The 17904-nt window shown below is 38.1% G+C and overlaps 1 protein-coding gene across 1 annotated transcript; it reads right to left on the minus strand.

The window, feature by feature from the left end:
* Positions 1-3716: 3716 nt before the first annotated feature.
* On the minus strand, positions 3717-11276 carry LOC106085202 (alpha-N-acetylgalactosaminidase). Its single transcript, XM_013249322.2, has 10 exons — positions 11132-11276; positions 10109-10313; positions 8004-8181; positions 7664-7933; positions 6392-6553; positions 4843-4982; positions 4300-4372; positions 4087-4239; positions 3940-4015; positions 3717-3840 (listed from the first exon to the last, which is right to left on the minus strand). Exons 2-10 carry the CDS (start codon positions 10270-10272, stop codon positions 3794-3796), a joined length of 1263 nt encoding a protein of 420 aa, XP_013104776.1. The 5' UTR covers positions 10273-10313; positions 11132-11276; the 3' UTR covers positions 3717-3793.
* Positions 11277-17904: the final 6628 nt, after the last annotated feature.

A 17904-nucleotide genomic window follows, 5' to 3' on the forward strand; every position in this document is an offset into this window, starting at 1 on the left:
AATATTTCCTATTAGAGTAGGTCGGTTGGTATTGTAAATGGGCCATATCGGTCCATGTTTTGATATAGCTGCCATATAAACCGATCTTGGGTCTTGATTTCTTGAGCCTCTAGAGTGCGCAATTCTTATCCTATTGAAATGAGTATGGCTCAAATCGGTCCATAACCTAATATAGCTGCCATATAAACCGATCTTGGGTCTTGACTTCTTAAGCCTCTAAAATGCGCAATTCTTATCCGATTGGAATGAAATTTTGCAAGACATGTTTTGTTATGATATCCAACAACTGTGCCAAGTATGGTTCAAATCGGTCTATAACCTGATACAGCTGTCATATAAACCGATCTTGGGTCTTGACTTCTTGAGCCTCTTGAGGGCGCAATTCTTATCCGATTTGAATGAATTTTTGTACGAAGTATTTTGTTCCAACAATATCTAATTTAATTGTGGTACAAACCACATCGCTCTAATAGCAGAGCAAATCTTTTCTTATATCCTTTTTTGCCTAAGAAGAGATGCCGGGAAAAGAACTCGACAAATGCAATCCATGGTGGAGGGTATATAAGATTCCGCACGCTTTTACTTGTTTTTTTTTTTAATGAAACAAACGAAAATATTTCCATGAAGGAAGAAAATATAGAAAAATATGTTTACAAAACAATGGTCAATACTACACCATAGCAATAATAGCCAAGAAAAACATCATTGAAATTACAGGTAAACAAAATACACCGAATATTATTTTTCGCTGTTATTTTATATATTTTCATTGTTTCTCAATCTTACAAAACATTTTTTAATATGTAGTAGCTGAAAATGGAAAAATGTTTCTGCAATTACATTGAAAAGACCATCCACATAAGCCTAATACAGTGTCTAAGATCTCAAGGCTTGGGACTTTTGAGCCTCTTTACGCATTTTCTTTACTTTCTACCATTAAGTTTCGTTAAGCTTTCCTGTGGAAAGATAAAGTTGCCATCGACGATTGGGAAGATGTGATTTTGCCACGCTCTATTCATGCCAAAGCCTCGTGTTTATCAGATGGCATTTACGACCTGGGCTGATGCACTGACTGTAGTTGGTGGTAGTGTGATCAGTCCGATCGTATGGAAACCATGTGACGTAGCACATGTGAATAGGGTGGCTTTATAATTTTTAAGCGGGCAGAAACTTTTCTGTGTTGTACTAAGTCCACCCTCCAGATGCCTTTCTACGCTTATGGCGATGCTATTGATACTGTCAAGCAGAGGTTAGCATATCCGTCTATGAAGCTAGACTTTAGGCTCAAATCCTGGCGAAAACGTTAGAAATAATATGCAGTGATGGTTACATAAGCTAGCATCATTTGTAAAGTGTTCTCTACTAAACTGTATTGCATTAAAACTAAGTTTCAGCTACATCTTGATCGGACAGTTATATCACTGTTCAACAATACTTTTGTTTCCGTTGGTGAAACAAGCTTTTGTTGTTTCTCAAATCGGTGCGTTCTTTCCATATTTTTTTTTGTTAAGCTTTGGCTCATAATTTACAATTTTTACCTAGATTTTCGATTACGAGTTGAAAAGAGATGCCAAAAAGTTCGTAACACCATGATTGATTTACAATTATTTTTTTGTCAAGTATTTTAATACACAAGATAAATGACCCAGGTGGCGTATGAATCAAAGCATATGTGGGAATTATTATCAAAAGTTATCATACGCACCCATGTTCAATAAATTGTAAAAAGCCGTCGTATTCACAAAACTTAATGAAGCCTAAAAATATGATTCTTTTACAGCTACATTAAATCGTATGAATACCGGTGTTTACTTTTAAAACTTGGTGCTGTGTAATGCTCAGTTTACATGGCACATCATGATGTGTGGTCATTGTAATAGTATTGGTGAAAATAAAGGTGGCGTTATATCCCTGCAGGATTTTTGGGATAAATTCACCCCTATTATTATAAATTACCGGTCATATCACCAGTCATTGTAGTCCATTGTGTAGCTGCTTTGGCGTATTTTTGTTTTTGCAGAACAAACCGGTGAAAACACCGGTATAAATGCCTCTATGTTGGGGACAGTTCGTTTTTTCATAACTACGCATTCGTAATTTTTTGCTTCAAACAAAACATTCCAAAATAAAAAAAAACAACTCAAACCGTTACTAGTGCGCAGAGAAATTGTTTTTTTTTTTTGCTTTCGCTGAAGTTTGACAAATTTGTTCAATCTGTGTTCTTATTTCAAACAAAAGTGACACACAAGCAGGTAAGTGCGCACAAATTTGCTGAATATAAAGGAGGTTGCAAATAATATGCGCCAAATGATGCAAAATTGTAATTCATTTTTTACTCTTTTTTAGAAGCAATTTCACCGTCCATAAAGGCCAACGCAACAGCTTAGAAAAGCGATACATTTAATGAGGTTAGGTAAGGTTAGTTGAGGTTAAAAAGAGGGTGCGGATATTAATCCGTCCTATGCCATTATGGACATACACCTAAGCCAGTAATCGGCTTGTTGTGTGCTTTAAATACTAAAAAATGTAACCTCGAAAAAGAAAATCTAACTTTGGAATTCCGTGGTACTTACAAAATCCTTAATTGTTTTCTATGCCACGCTCCTAAGTTGGTTCATGTCTAAGTACCGGTATCTCTTAGACGCGAAAGCTGGGCAATGACATAGAAAATGATCCAACGTCTTATCATCTTACCTGCATGCCCTACACATGCTATAAAAATTATTAGTCCCTAGGTATGACAAGCCCGTATAATATCATCGGTAATATTGACAGTCTGGGGACCAGTCACTGGTCACTGAAAACGCGAAAGCCGGGCAATGACATAGAAAATGATCTAACGTCTCATCATCTTCCCCGCATACCCTACACATGCTATACAAATTATTAGTCCCTAGGTATGACATGCCCATATAAAAATCACCGGTGATATGGACAGTCTGGGGACCAATCACTGGTCACTGGAAACCGTTGAAATCACCAGTTTGGAACCGGTTCAAAGTTCTGCAGGATGCGTTCGCTCTCAACTCTGCAAACAAATCCCAATAAAGCGACGCGCGAAAGTTAAGGATTTTTCAACTCTGATGGCTAAAAACACTACTTCACGTATGGCAACACAGACTGATGCTCCACCTTAAGGGTGTATGCGTCACATGTACATATAACCATCAGTCATGGCTGAAAAATCAAAACCATTTGATTTTTTCGAAGGAGGATGTCGACTGGCCGAACACAACTCACTGTCCCTCTCCTCTCCTCTCCTCTCCTCTCCTCTCCTCTCCTCTCCTCTCCTCTCCTCTCCTCTCCTCTCCTCTCCTCTCCTCTCCTCTCCTCTCCTCTCCTCTCCTCTCCTCTCCTCTCCTCTCCTCTCCTCTCCTCTCCTCTCCTCTCCTCTCCTCTCCTCTCCTCTCCTCTCCTCTCCTCTCCTCTCCTCTCCTCTCCTCTCCTCTCCTCTCCTCTCCTCTCCTCTCCTCTCCTCTCCTCTCCTCTCCTCTCCTCTCCTCTCCTCTCCTCTCCTCTCCTCTCCTCTCCTCTCCTCTCCTCTCCTCTCCTCTCCTCTCCTCTCCTCTCCTCTCCTCTCCTCTCCTCTCCTCTCCTCTCCTCTCCTCTCCTCTCCTCTCCTCTCCTCTCCTCTCCTCTCCTCTCCTCTCCTCTCCTCTCCTCTCCTCTCCTCTCCTCACCCCATATGCCAAAATTTTATTTAAACTCAAGCCGCATACATTTTAACACATTTAACTTTATTTAATATTTGGTATATAGAAGCTATGGCCTGGGAAATACTTTACACTCACAATTATTTCCGTCCATTTTGTAGGGCTGTGAATTTATAGAACGTTACACCTGTAATTTATAGACAATATAATTTGATAAGTATCTCTGTGTTATATATCTGGTATTGATTTCTGCACATCAATTCCCCTCCTATAAAATAATGCTTACCATTTGGAATAATACGAGTTTCGAAAACACTTGGAGGCTTGAACTGACCCACAAATTTGTTGTTATCATAAAGATCCTGAAATGTCGTAGAAAAGATAGAAAGTTAAGAAATTACTAACAAGTGGAAAAAGTTTAAAGAAATCTTACTGTAACTGCATAACCACGAGGATTTGTTAAATTTAAATCACTAAGTTTGAATTTGATGAGATAGGGTGCACCATCAGCTCGACGACTAACAAATGCTACTGCATAGGAGTATTGACCATCCGTTGTCACTGGGGTAATGGGTCGTGACCAAACCTATAAGAGTTTTAGAAATGCATTAAAACTCCAACCTTTTTTTGCAATAAGAAATACTACCTCAATTTTATTTTTTAATGTAATTCGACGACCTTGTATGCCCAAAGGATCCTGATCAACAGCAATAATATATCTATAGAAATTATAAAATAATATTATAATAAAGTATATACTTATTTTTCAAGAGTCAATATTTTGTTAAGCCCTGTTTTATTCTCCTCTATAAAGAGCAAAACATGGCTGATCGGTTGTTATCGATAGACTTGCTTTAAATAGGGGGATGTTTTTTGTGCTATACTCAAATCAAATGTGTTACAAAGCTTTCGATATCATCCGATTGTAATTAAACAGCCGCATAGCTAACGGTTATTTTGTCACCCTGCTATCGATTTTTGTTCAGTGCAACAAAGAGCTATTATCGCTCTGTTTTATTTTAGTATTATATAATGCAAATCTCGATTAATTGGTTCTTATTATCTATTATTGCATGTTATCGATAAATTATCATTACAACTTTGCACTGATATTTTGTCCAGAGCATCTGACTTGCACTGGAAAGGATTTTGCAATCTATTTGACTTGCTTTACAGTTCTATGATTTACCTATTTTGTAAGATCTCTTTGATTTCTGGTCGTACAAATGCCAAATCGTTGGACATTATTAAAGGTGCTGCCAATATCGACCATACAGCCATTTGTAGTTTACTTTGATCGTAAGATAGACCATAATTTCCAAGGATTAACTACAAAATATCAAAATAATTATATACAATTAAATTAATTAAAATTTATATAAATTTAATCTATAAATAAAGTTGACTATATTATCTAGAAATAAAAAAAGAGTAGCGTGACTAATTGATTGTTAACTGACTGACTATTCATCGCCCAGCCCAAATGGCTAAAGCTAAAATCATGAAAATTTTCCATAAGTTGGTATTGGGTCTTAGGCACGGCACAAGGCTAGGTTTGGTGATATTTGTACATTTAGGTACAAAAAACTACCAAAAAGTACGAAATGCTAAGCGCGAGGGGAAAGGGCTAGAATTATTATTAAAGAGCGTCTCGAAAAATAAGGTTTGGTAAAACAATGTTGGAAAATCGTACCGGAAGTGGGGGAACGTTTAGTACCGCAATTGGAACTATTTGGTACTTTTTGTGTTAACTGAACTAGGTAAGCTATGTCGACCTTGATTGCGTGACTATAAAAGTTTTTGGAAATTATTATTAAAGAGCGTCTCGAAAAATAAGGTTTGGTAAAAAAAAATGTTGGAAAATCGTACCGGAAGTGAGGGAACGTTAAGTACCGCAATTGGAACTATTTGGTACTTTCTTTGTTAACTAAACTAAAGCTTTAAACTTTGGAAATTAGGAAAGCTATGGCGACCTCGATTGCGTGACTATAAGAGTTTTTGGAAACTTGTACATTTAGGTTCTAAAAAAACACCAAAAAGGTACGAAATGCTTTAACTTTGTACAGGGCTGATGGAGGTAGAATTTTGAAATTTGACTCAAAAGACATCTGGTGCAAAAGGATTAGGGCGAACAAAAATTAAAAAGTGGTAATGGGAGGAAACATACGTTTAGTACCGAAATTGGTACCATTTGGTACTTTAACAGGAGCTTGAGGTCTGAACTTTGACAGTCAGGTACAACAAGGAAAAATACGATAGGTAACTAAATGATATATTCAAAATTCCTACATTTTGGTACCAAAATTGGTACCATTTGATACTTCTTTACTGATGGAGCTAGAGGTCTGAAATTTGGCAGACAGGTACAACTACGAAAAATACGATGGGCGACTAAATGATCTGTTCAAAATACAAACATTTTGGTTCAAAAATTGGTAAAATTTGGTACTCTTTATACAGATTGATCTAGACATTGCAACAAATAAGGCAAAGAAATTCTTTCGTTTTGAGTTTTAGAAAACTGGAACAGGCCTATATAGCTCCGTTATTTTTCAAATGCCAACTTGATGCTTCTAATTACTTGATTGACATTCTTTTTTATCATCAAAATGTACATCCAAAAATCGGATGGGTTATGGATACCACATTTCAACACTACCAAACTTCAGCAATGTACAATAGTTTCTAGCCTAAGGAAATTTACTCCTTTTTACACAGTTTTACTTATTCATACGTACCATATCTGGATCGTTCCAATGTCCTGGACCGGCATGAGGTTGTATTCTGTCTTGATTTTTAGAAAAATAATCCATTATTTGAGCTACAGATTCAAATGAATCGTCAATATCATTCCAGTTACGCCATAAATTACAATGCTGCTTTAGGGCCTCATAATTTGGCTAAAAAAAAAGAATTCCGTGTGAAAAGAACATTTTGTCTAAATTTCTTTTAAATACTTTAGGAACATTGATTTTTAATTGAATTGGATTTGGGTTTACATATAACAATTTTGAGAAAATTTTATATTCATAAGAAATTTAATTTATTATTCAATAAAGGGTTATCCAATGGTTAGAAAAATACCCACAAATAGAACTGTCTGAAAAAGTTTGCAGAGTGAGTTAGACGACGTTTTGGCAACACTGGTATAAACAGCCCACGCACGTTTTGTGTTTTGTTTCACTGCCAAACATCTTCAGTTTGGTCTATAATATAACCATGAATCGTTATACAAACGAGCATCGCTTGCAAATTATTGAATTTTATTATCAAAATGCGTGCTCTGTTAAGAAATTTCATCGCGCGTTTCTTCCATTTTACAACGAATCTCATTTTTGGCTCAATTGGTATGTCAATAAGCAGATAAGTTGATTTTGGAGTGAAGATCAGCCACAAGCATTTCAAGAAAAAGTCACAGTTTGGTGCGGTTTATGGTATGGTGGCATCAATGGACCGTACTTCTTCAAAGATGATGCGAATCGTAACGTAACTGTGAATGTTGAGCGCTATCGTGAGATGACATCCGACTTTTATTTTTGGCCGAAACGCAAGAACTTGACATTCATGACATGTGGTTTCAACAAGACGGTGACACATGTCAAACAGCACGCGGAACAATGTACTAATTGAGTGGCGATTTCGGGAACGGTCAATTGGCCGACTAGATCATGCGATTAAAAGCTTTTAGACTATTTTTTGTGGGGCTCTGTTAAAGATCGTGTCTATACAGTTAGGCCGCTTGCATTGACGCATTGGAAGACAGCATTGAAGCATTTATTCGCCGAAATTGGAGTAAGTGGATGGACCATTTAATGCGCAGTCACGGCCAACATTTGCATGAATAAATTATATGGACCGTACTATTGATTCAAATAAAGATGTCATGCATTTTTCTGAATTTTATGTGTGTTTTTTTTTTTGAAAAACTTTCCTAAAGCTCTTAAAAAACCCTTTATAAGTACAAAAAAGTTTAAAATATTTTGTTATTTATAATTAATTTGCCAATTTACCAATTTGCCCTCATATTCCTGATATACAGGCCAACTGCACGAATAAATCATGGGACGCCCAGTCTCATTCAAAAGACGACCAAATTCCGGATATCCTTCATCCATTTGATTTATGTCTGCATAACAGCCATCAAGTTTAACATAGTCGACATCCCAATCGGCAAAGGATTGTGCATCCAAGGCCATATGTTTAATGACACCTGGATAGCCGGCACAAGTGTTGGTTCCATAATCCTGGTAAAGACCGAATTTAACGCCTCTGTCGTGGATCTAAAAATTTTAGTAAAATTTTTTGTAAGAATTTTTTAAATTAATTAAATGGTCTTTTATTTGTAATTACATAGTCTGCCAATGCGTTAAGGCCATTGGGGAATCTTTCACGATCCTCCACCAATTTGCCGGTCACATTATCACGTGACTTCTCCAACCAGCAATCGTCAATAATTACATATTCATAGCCGGCTGCCAAGTAACCTTCATCAACCAGAAGATCGGTGGTGCGTTTAAAAAGATTTTCGCTAAATGTTAGGAAAGAAATTAAATTTTAATAATTTTATAAATTTAACACAAACTGAGGGCAATTTAAAAAAATGCTATGAAATATTCAAAGTACAATTTTTACACCCTACATCACTACTGTGGTACAGGGTATTATAACATAGTGAATTTTTTTTTTTTTGTAACACCAAGAAGGCAGAGAGCTAGATCCATTGATAAGTATACCGATCGACTCAGAATCATTTTCTGATTTGACTAAGCTAGGTCCGTCAGCGTGGCCATGTAAATAAGGAATCCAAGTACGGGTAGCAATTTTCCTCCGATTGTTTTCAAATTTGGCACATACATCTTTTTTGGCCTAAAGACGAATTCTATTGAAATTGGAAGAAATCGGTTCAGATGTGGATATAGCTCCCTTATATATATGTTTGTCCGATTTTCCTCCGATTGTATTGAAATTTGGCACATATATTTTTTTTGGCCTAAAGACGAATTTTATTGAAATTGGAAGAAATCGGTTCAGATGTAGATATAGCTTCCTTATATATATGTTTGTCCGATTTGGAGTAATACTGCAATAGTAACGTGAACCTATGCATATGTCGTTTAGGTATGACTTACAACAACTGTGCCAATTATAAATCGGTAAATAACCCGATATAGCTGCCATATAAACCGAACTCCCAATTTGACTTTCTGAGCCTATTGAGGGTGCAATTATTACTCAATTTGCCTGAAATTTTGGAGATGATATTTTTCTATGACTTGTAGGGCATAACAAGTACGGTCCATATCTTGATATAGCTCATATATATATATTCGGCTCGGCCGAACTTAGCACCCTTTTACTTGTTATAGCCTCCACCATAGGATGGGGGCATACTAATTTCGTCATTATGTTTGTAACTCCTCGAAATATTCATCTGAGACCCCATAAAGTGTATATATTCTGGATCGTCATTTTAAATCGATCTAGCCATGTTCATCCGTCTGTCTGTCGAAAGCACGCTAACTTTCGAAGGAGTAAAGCTAACCGCCTGAAATTTTGCAAATTTTTTATTAGTGTAGGTCGGTTGGGATCGTAAATGGGCCATATCGGTCCATGTTTTGATATAGCTGCCATATAAACCGATATTGGATATTGAGCCAATAGAGGCCGCAATTCTTATCCGATTTGGCTGCAATTTTGCATGACGTATTTTGTTATGATTTCCAACAACTTTGCTAAGTATGTTTGAAATCGGTCCATAACCTGGTATAGCTGCCATTTAAACCAATCTTGAATCTTGACTTCTTGAGCCACTGGGGAGCGCAATTCTTATCCGGTTTGGCTGAAATTTTGCAAGAAATGTTTTCTTATGACTTCCAACAATTGTAGCTAATATGCTTCCAATCGGTCCATAACCTGATATAGCTTCCATATAAACCGATCTGGGATCTTGATTTCTTAAGCCTCTAGTGGTCGCAATTATTATCCGATTTGGCTGAAACTTTGTACAACAACTTCTCTCATGACCTTTAACATACGTGTCAATTATGGTCTGAATTGGTCTATAGCCAGATACAGCTCCCATACTTCTGGAACCCCTTAAGGAAGCAATTTTTATTCGAATTGGCTGAAATTTTACACAACGACTTCAATTATGGTCCGAATCGGACGATAACTTGATGTTATAGCTCTAATATCATAGCAATTCTTTCCTTTTATCATATGTTTGCCTAAAAAGAGGTAGCGGGAAAAGAACTCGACAAATGAGATCCATGGTGGAGTGTATATAAGATTCGACCCGGCCGAACTTTACACGCTTTTACTTGTTTTTTTTTTTTTATTTTTTGGTTTTTCATATAACTACATAGTTAATTTTTTTCATTTTTAACAGACATTTTTTTCCGGTTGTATTATTACACTACACTACATCTAACACATACACATGCACTCTTACTTACCTAATACACTCGTAAGGATATTTCTTGCAATCGGTAATGCAACGAAAACGTTCCCAATGCATCCATCCCATGGGTGGAGTACGCGCCAAACCGTTTTCCAAAGCCAACGATGATTGGCAGAGAATTACACTAAGCACCAAAAACTTGACCAAAGAGGGTAACATTTTGTGGCAGATGGATGGATGATGAATTGAAGGATGACAAGCTACAAGTTGAGAGCAGTGATTAGTTAGTAAATCAAGTGCCAATTTAGAAAAACACAAGAAAAAATGTCGCAACTGCTCAAACTCTGAGCAGTTAATGAATGGTGGTTCATGAAAATACCCGTATTTTATAAGATCTTAGTTAGGGAAAACTTGTAGGGGGCTGATAAAAAAAAAATACGCCAGTGGAAAACACCAACACCTTCTGCAAAGGGGTGTGCGTTGATAACAGCGGCTGGGAAAATGCTTCAATGGCTTGAATGCCATTCTTTGGGAGGAAACATAAATGCCTAATAAGTATGTTGAAGATAATATTGCCCCTGTGAGGTTGCTGGTTGTTGCTGCTGCGTTTTTAGTTCTCGACGGTTATCAGTCAAACATAGAAAGACGGGCCATGTCTGCTCAACCTTACATTCGTAATCACCAGCAAACAGCAGGGTATTGTGATTTGTTTACGAGTGTTTTTTTGTTCTTCTTTCTTTTGTTTGGTTTAATTGATTTGCAAATATATTAAATTCTACACATTTTTGTATCAACCACACACTGGCGCACATACACACAGTCGGAACTTGGGCACCTCCTTGGGGGTACCGCTTATCGCTTGTTCTGCACTTAAGTTTCCACTTCATTTATAAGTTGGGGATACTTTCGATTTCTTTTGTGCTTAAAGATTTTTTTCCTCTTTTTTTTCTTCTTCGTTGTCTTTATTGTTTGTTGTAAAGTGCATTGCACATTTTGTTGTTATTATTGTTGCAGGTATTTCTTGTTTTGACCAAAAACAAAGTAAATGAGCGTTTAATTCATTGAATGACTATCGTACTTGAGAGAGGGAGAATAAAACCGTTTTTGCAATCAGCGCACGCTTTGGGGCTCTGTCTCAATTCCGAATCGCACACATTGCCTGGAGAGGTCCAACTCTGCTCTGACTTGGACTATGACTGACTGGCATCGACTTGAGCCTATAACAAGTGTGGTGGGCCCTCAAAGCCTGACTTAGCGCAGAGCGACTTGATAAACAGCAAGAAGAAGAAATACAAGATGATTGATAAGAAATAAATGAGTCGCCGTCGTCTTTCTTTTGTCAATTTAATTTAGATTCGCGCTTTTTTTTCTTCTTAGTTTTGTTGAATGGACAAGAACGCATTGAATATGCTACTTCTTGCCTACAGCAATGCCGCCATCCATAGTCGGTAAAATGAGTGTAAATATCAAATTTGCTGATTGCTGACAGTCGAAAACGGTCAATGAGCGCTATGCTCCAATTTATTAAATCTCTTTGCCAAAACTGTTTAATCGTCAAAATTCCCATAGAACAAAGCATGCACATTAAGACAGCCAAGCAACTTCCGAGATTGTAGAGAGATTATTTTTTATTCAAGCTTTTGTGTAAATATATATAATTATATATAACATCGATGTCGAATATTGACGTTTGGCCTATCGATATCAGAAGCTGATAAAGAAATATATCATTAAATCGGAATAATTTTATAGGTCAATTATGGATTGCAACCCAGCCTCAGTTGTGTTGCCAACGGGTAAATTTGTTATACAAATGACCTTTTCTGCATTGAATTGAATACTTTTTTTTTAACCCTTCACCATAGGATGGGTGTATACTAATTTCATCATTCTGTTTGTAACACCTCCAAATATGCGTCTGAGACCCCATAAAGTATATATATTCTTGATCGTCATGTCATTTTAAGTCTATCTAGCCATGACCGGTCGTCCGTCTGTCTATGGAAAGCTCGCTAACTTTCGAAGGAGTAAAGCTAGCCGCTTGAAATTTTTCACAAATTATTTTTGTTAGTGTAGGTCAGTTGGGATTGTAAATGGGCCAAATCGGTCCATGTTTTGATATAGCTGCCATATAAACCGATCTTGGGTCTTGACTTCTTGAGCCTCTAGGGGGCGAAATTTTCGTCCGACTTTACTGAAATTGTGCACGTGATGTTTTGGTGTCACTTCCAACAATTGCGCTAAGTATGGTTCGAATCGGCCCATGTTTTGATATAGCTGCCATATAAACCGATCTTGGATCTTGACTTCTTTATTCAATAGAGCGCGCAATTCTCATCTGATTTGGCTGAAATTTTGCACTTGGTGTTTTGGTATCACTTCCAACAACTGTGTTAAGAATGATTCAAATCGGTTCATAATCTGGTATAGCTGTCATATAAACCGATCTTGGATCTTGACTTCTTGAGCCAATAGAGCGCGCAGTTCTCATCCGATTTGGCTGAAATTTTGCATGAGGTGTTTTGTTATGACTTCCAATAACTGTGCTAAATATGGCGCAAATTGGTACATAACCTAATATAGCTGCCAAATAAACCGATCTGGGATCTTGACTTCTTGAGCCTCTTGAGGGCGACATTGTCATCCGATTTGGCAGAAATTTTGTACAACGGCTTCCCTTATGACCTTCAACATATGTGTCTATTATGGTCTGAATCGATCAATAGCTAGATACAGCTCCCGTATAAACCTATCTCCCGATTTTGCTTCTTGAGCCCCTACAAGGCGTAATTCTTATCCGAATGAACTCAAATATTTCACAATGACTTCTACAATGTTCAGATTCATTTATGGTCCGAATCGGACTATAACTTGATATAGCTCCAATAGCATAACAGTTCTTATTCAATACTCTTTATTTGCCTAAAAAGAGATACCGCGCATAGAACTCGACAAATGCAATCCATGGTGGAGGATATACAAGATTCGGCCCGGCCGAACTTAGCTCGCTCTTACTTGTTAAAATGTATTTAGTAGTTGAGCGTTCAAAGCACTGTCATCGAATGAAACTGACAAAAATTTTTAACCTTATACTTAGTTTTATTTCATGATTTTATTTGCTGGCAACGCAACTATAGTAGAGTTCTCATCCTATGGGGTCATAATCGACCTTAGATTAAATGCACTACAATGGATCAAAAAACAAAATTGCTAATTTCATTAATTCTCATTGGAAATGCAAATTTGCCTATGAACATTCCATTCAGGAACACGGACAAACTTCTCACACATCAATCAGTGCTGTCCGATTTAAGTTTATAGCCGAGTCCGAACGGCGTGCACCACCCTCTTTGGGCAAAAGTTGTTTCCTCAAAACATCAGCGTCAGTTCTCACATTAAGAGCGGCTGGAGCCGAGCGTCGGATCTTGGAGCAAGTGGCTTGCGACATCGAGGGATACATGTGCGGTCCCAAAACCCATGCAGTTGGGACGCTGGGCCCGTAATCCGCCCCCGGAAAACTATGACAAACAAAGGATCCCCCTAACGTTGTCAAACCCCAACAAACGAAACAAGGACCATGATTTGCGGATCTGCACCTGGAATGTCCGCACTCTCTATAGAGAAGGTGCAGTATACGCGCTGGAGGATGTATTAGAAATGTACAAGGCAGATATTACCGCCTTACAGGAAGTGCGATAGACTGGGAATGGCGTCACAACTACACCAAACGGGGACGAACTATACTATTGCTGCCATAACACGAAACAATTAAATGTCTCGTTTGTACAACAATAATATGGTGCAATCCGCCATCAAGCAAACAAATTTGTGTGCGTGTGTGTATACGTGTGCGTACATGAGCAGAGAATATGCGAGAGAGAAGATAACAACAAAGAGAATACAAAAAAAAATTTGACATCTTAATACTGTCAAACCTGGCCGGCTGTTAACAACTGCTCGCGTCACTCCAACTTATTAAATCCGCCTTGAACACGAGCCATGAATTTGGCTGTGGATTTGTGGTTAGTCGGAGTCTGAAACGCCTTGTGTCATGCTTTACTCCATTTTACTTTACTCCACAACCCACATAAAAGCCAAATTCTTCAACATCAGCCTCATTTATGCCCACGCCCCGACGCAAGACAAAGACGAGCAGACCAAGGATATTGTCTACGAGTGCCTAGAGAGAGAGAATATGACCGCTGCCCCGTCCATGATATTAAAACCGTTCTGGGAGATTTTAATGCGAAGATAGGGAAGGAAGATATCTTTGATCCAACAATCGGAAAGTTTAACCTCCAAAAGATCACGTCCGGTAATGGGTTGGGGGTTGATTGAGGCACCAGATTTCAACATAAAAGTATTCACAAAGCCACATGGCTACCACCCCCCGATCAAAACACGAGGAACCAAATTGATCACGTTGTGATAGATGGAAGGCATTCATCCAGCGTGTTAGATCTACGATCGATACGTGGAGCGAATATCGATTCGGATCATTACCTTGTTGTAGCAAAGATTCGCAACCGTTTGAACATGGGGAGGAAAGTACAATCTGACACTGGACGGAAGCTGGAAATTGAAAAGCTGCAAACACAAAAGCTACTCCACTCGAATGACCCAACTGCTTGATGAAAGCACTCCTTGTTCCGATGATACAATGGCGCAGTGGCAAACCATTGCCCACTCCATGGAAAATACCGCGAAATCCGTACTTTGGTACCGAAAGCCTCCCCCAAGAAACCCATGGTACGACGAAGAGTGTCGAGGTGCTGCTGAAGTCAAGAAAGCGTCATACAGAGCAACCCTGCAATCGGTAGCAACGCCAGATTAAGGAGAGATAATGGGAGAAAAGAAGAGAGTAGAAACGTCTATTACGCAAAAAGAAAAATTAAATGGAAACACGTGAGTGTGAGTGAATTGATATAGGCTCGTCTTCTCATGATACGGACCTCCACATAGGATTTTCTTCGTCATTCCGACAATTTCGCTGTTCCATAGTGTAACATGCGCTTTCGTCGCTTACATCTTTAACTCGGAGCGGGTCGACCCTAATAAAAATTTAAAGGCGCTCCTAGTTTTAAGGAAATTCTTTGCCTTTAACTAAGGTACAACGTTGGCCTTGCCCTAAGGTCTCTTAAAATAATACGATCATTATAGGATCTATTAAAAATTTATAAGGATAGACTTTCTAGTAAAAAATCTTCCACCAAGGTTAATTTTTCCTTCTTTGGCATGGCGAAACAATAAAAGCTGGTCTCATTTCTACAAAAACCACAAATCATATGTTGGAATCCGCCATCTTGTCATGAAGCTGATCGATGTTTTGCCCAGATATTTGTGCGCGTGTGTGTATACGTGTGTATACATGTGCGTACATTAGTAGAGAATTTGCGAGAAAGAAAACAGCAAAGAGAATGCAAACAAAAATCTGACATCTTAATACCTCCAAGCCTGGCCGGCTGTTAATAGCTGTTCGCGTGAGACCACCTTTTTAAAACCGCCTTGCTTCTTTGGCTCAAGCTAGGTTAAATATAAGGCAGAGTACTTTGTATAAAGGGAAGGTACACACATATGCATATACTTATACCGCAAATAGGAACACATACGTATATTATTTTTTCTTTCATCATTCCTAAAAACCCATCACTACCATTTGAATACACCCTTTGCATTGCAACACCCACATGTCGCATGCATTTATTGAATTCTTCTGTTCTCATTTAAAAGTCATAATTTGTGTTTAAAAAATTTTTACAAATTACAAATATTGATAAATTATGATGTTCTTCTTTCTGTATGATGGTGGTGGTGCATAACAGGTATGAGTTTCTACGATATATTGGGGTCGGTATTGCCGCCAATTTAATGAAAGCTAAGTGGAGCAACAAATTGCACTTTGAATTTTAGTTATTATGGATAATAATTATCACCGTACCTTCATATTTATATAAATTGCATGAAATTGAGAAGACAACGGCAACAATATTTAGTAGTTTTGGGTTTTCCGATCAATGTTATGTGTGTCAATGAAGAAATTTTGATTGTATCAATTTGGTTTAGCTAAAATTGTGCAGTTTAAATGATGTTATAATTTCCAACATTCACGTCAAGTTTGTCCAGAAAAGGTCCATAATCTGACATAGTGCCCATCAGCGTTACCGTTGTGTGACTAAAGGAGAAGTTAAATGCTATGCGCGGGCAATAAAAATGCATCTGTGCAAAAAAAAACTCACAAAAGCAAATCGTAAAAGTTAAAGAATTTTTACCTTTGACGCTTAAAAACGCTTCTGAACGTATGGCAACACAGAGTGACGCTCGAGTTCAATCGTCAAAGTTGAAAATTCTTAAACGTTTACACTGCTCTTTAAATCCAGATTTAATGGATCGATCATCTATTTTCCTTTCATAAAATCAGCTGACGAGAGCCTTGAATCCGGATTTAATGAGCAGTTTCAACGAGGTTTTATCTTTTGCGTATCGCTTTTGTGGATTTGTTTGCAGAGTTGAATTTTTAATGCTTCCGATTAGTTTGTAACCCACCTTGAGGCTTGGTACTCGAGGCTAAAGTGGAGTTTATAGGGACAATCGCAAAACAGTTTGTTTGCATACTCTCCTCGCCTTAAACGATTCCAGGAACTCGAATATGAAGTCAGTTTTCCACCACCACCTTGGTCCACCAAACCAGATATAGGGAATATTATACTCGTAGTGCATGCCCATCTATAACGCTGAACATCTGGGTTCAAATCCTGGCGAGAAAGCCAGAAAAACATTTCAGCGGTGATTATCCCTTCCTAGTGCTGGCGACATTTGTGAAGTAATATGCCATGTAGAAACTTCTTCCCAAAGAGGTGTCAGACTGCGGCACGCCACATAGTGTTGCCTCTTAGTGTATTCCTTGGTCAAAAATAGTTACATAGAGCTCTAAAATTTTGCAGAGAGGTACATATATTTCAGATTAGTATAGAAAAAAATTGGATTATGGTCCAAATCGCTCAATAACCTGAAATAGCTCCCATATAAACCAATCTCCCGATTTAACATCTTGAGCCTTCAGAGGACGCAACCCGATTTGTCTGAAATTTTGCATTATGACATCTGTTGAGGGCCTCAAAAAAGTCAAACAAACAAATCCCACAAAAGCGACGCGCAATAGTTAAAGAATTTTCAACTTTGTCGTGTACCCAAGGGTCCACGTTGCCGTTGGAGTGAGGAGTCGGACTGGCGGGCGCTGGTCGCTGGCATTCGAGCACCGGCTTTTGGCTCAGTCTTTGGGGCGCGGTTCTTTGCCAATCCAACCCTCTGGCAAGGTGACAAAAAAAACAAAATAAACAACCAGCTGTCGGTGGTACGAAACGGACGACAATAGAACATTAACAAAACACCCACTGGAACGACCTGGAGGACATTACGGCTGTGGAATTGCCTGGCGCCTAAAATCCTTCATGGCGCCTCAGGACTTTGCCCACCCCAACCATGGCACCCCTCGTCCTGTAATATTAAGGGTACCCCGTAATCCATCACCTGTCTATCTTTGCCGCTGCTCAGTCACTTACCCCATATTCCGATGCTTTAGCCTTCCATCATCCTTTAGAAATCACCAAGGCAAGTGTTTTTGATAATCATTCTTGTACAGATTTCAGTATTTTATTGAGTAAGTAAAAGAATATTCACATGGTAAATAATGTAAAAAAAAAACAAATAATCAAAAAGGCAAAATTCAATTACAAAAAAAAAAAACAAGATTTAGAATATAAAGAATCGTTTTCAAGCAAACATGAAATATATTAGATTTTGAAGGCAAACGTTAACACTGCTTCTGCACATTGCCATTCACAAAGACAATAT

Source organism: Stomoxys calcitrans, chromosome 5 (genome assembly GCF_963082655.1).
Source record: "Stomoxys calcitrans chromosome 5, idStoCalc2.1, whole genome shotgun sequence".
In the NCBI taxonomy this organism is placed as follows: Eukaryota; Metazoa; Arthropoda; class Insecta; order Diptera; family Muscidae; genus Stomoxys; species Stomoxys calcitrans.

What these genes read in the sequence shown, in the direction of transcription:
- LOC106085202 (XM_013249322.2), bottom strand. Translation starts at nt 10,272, where the DNA reads ATGTTACCCTCTTTGGTCAAGTTTTTGGTGCTTAGTGTAATTCTCTGC. An exon ending in TATCCTTACGAGTGTATTAG is followed by an intron (nt 8,182 to 10,108) that starts GTAAGTAAGAGT and finishes CCTAACATTTAG; the next exon opens with CGAAAATCTTTTTAAACGCA. An exon ending in TTAACGCATTGGCAGACTAT is followed by an intron (nt 7,934 to 8,003) that starts GTAATTACAAAT and finishes TAAAATTTTTAG; the next exon opens with ATCCACGACAGAGGCGTTAA.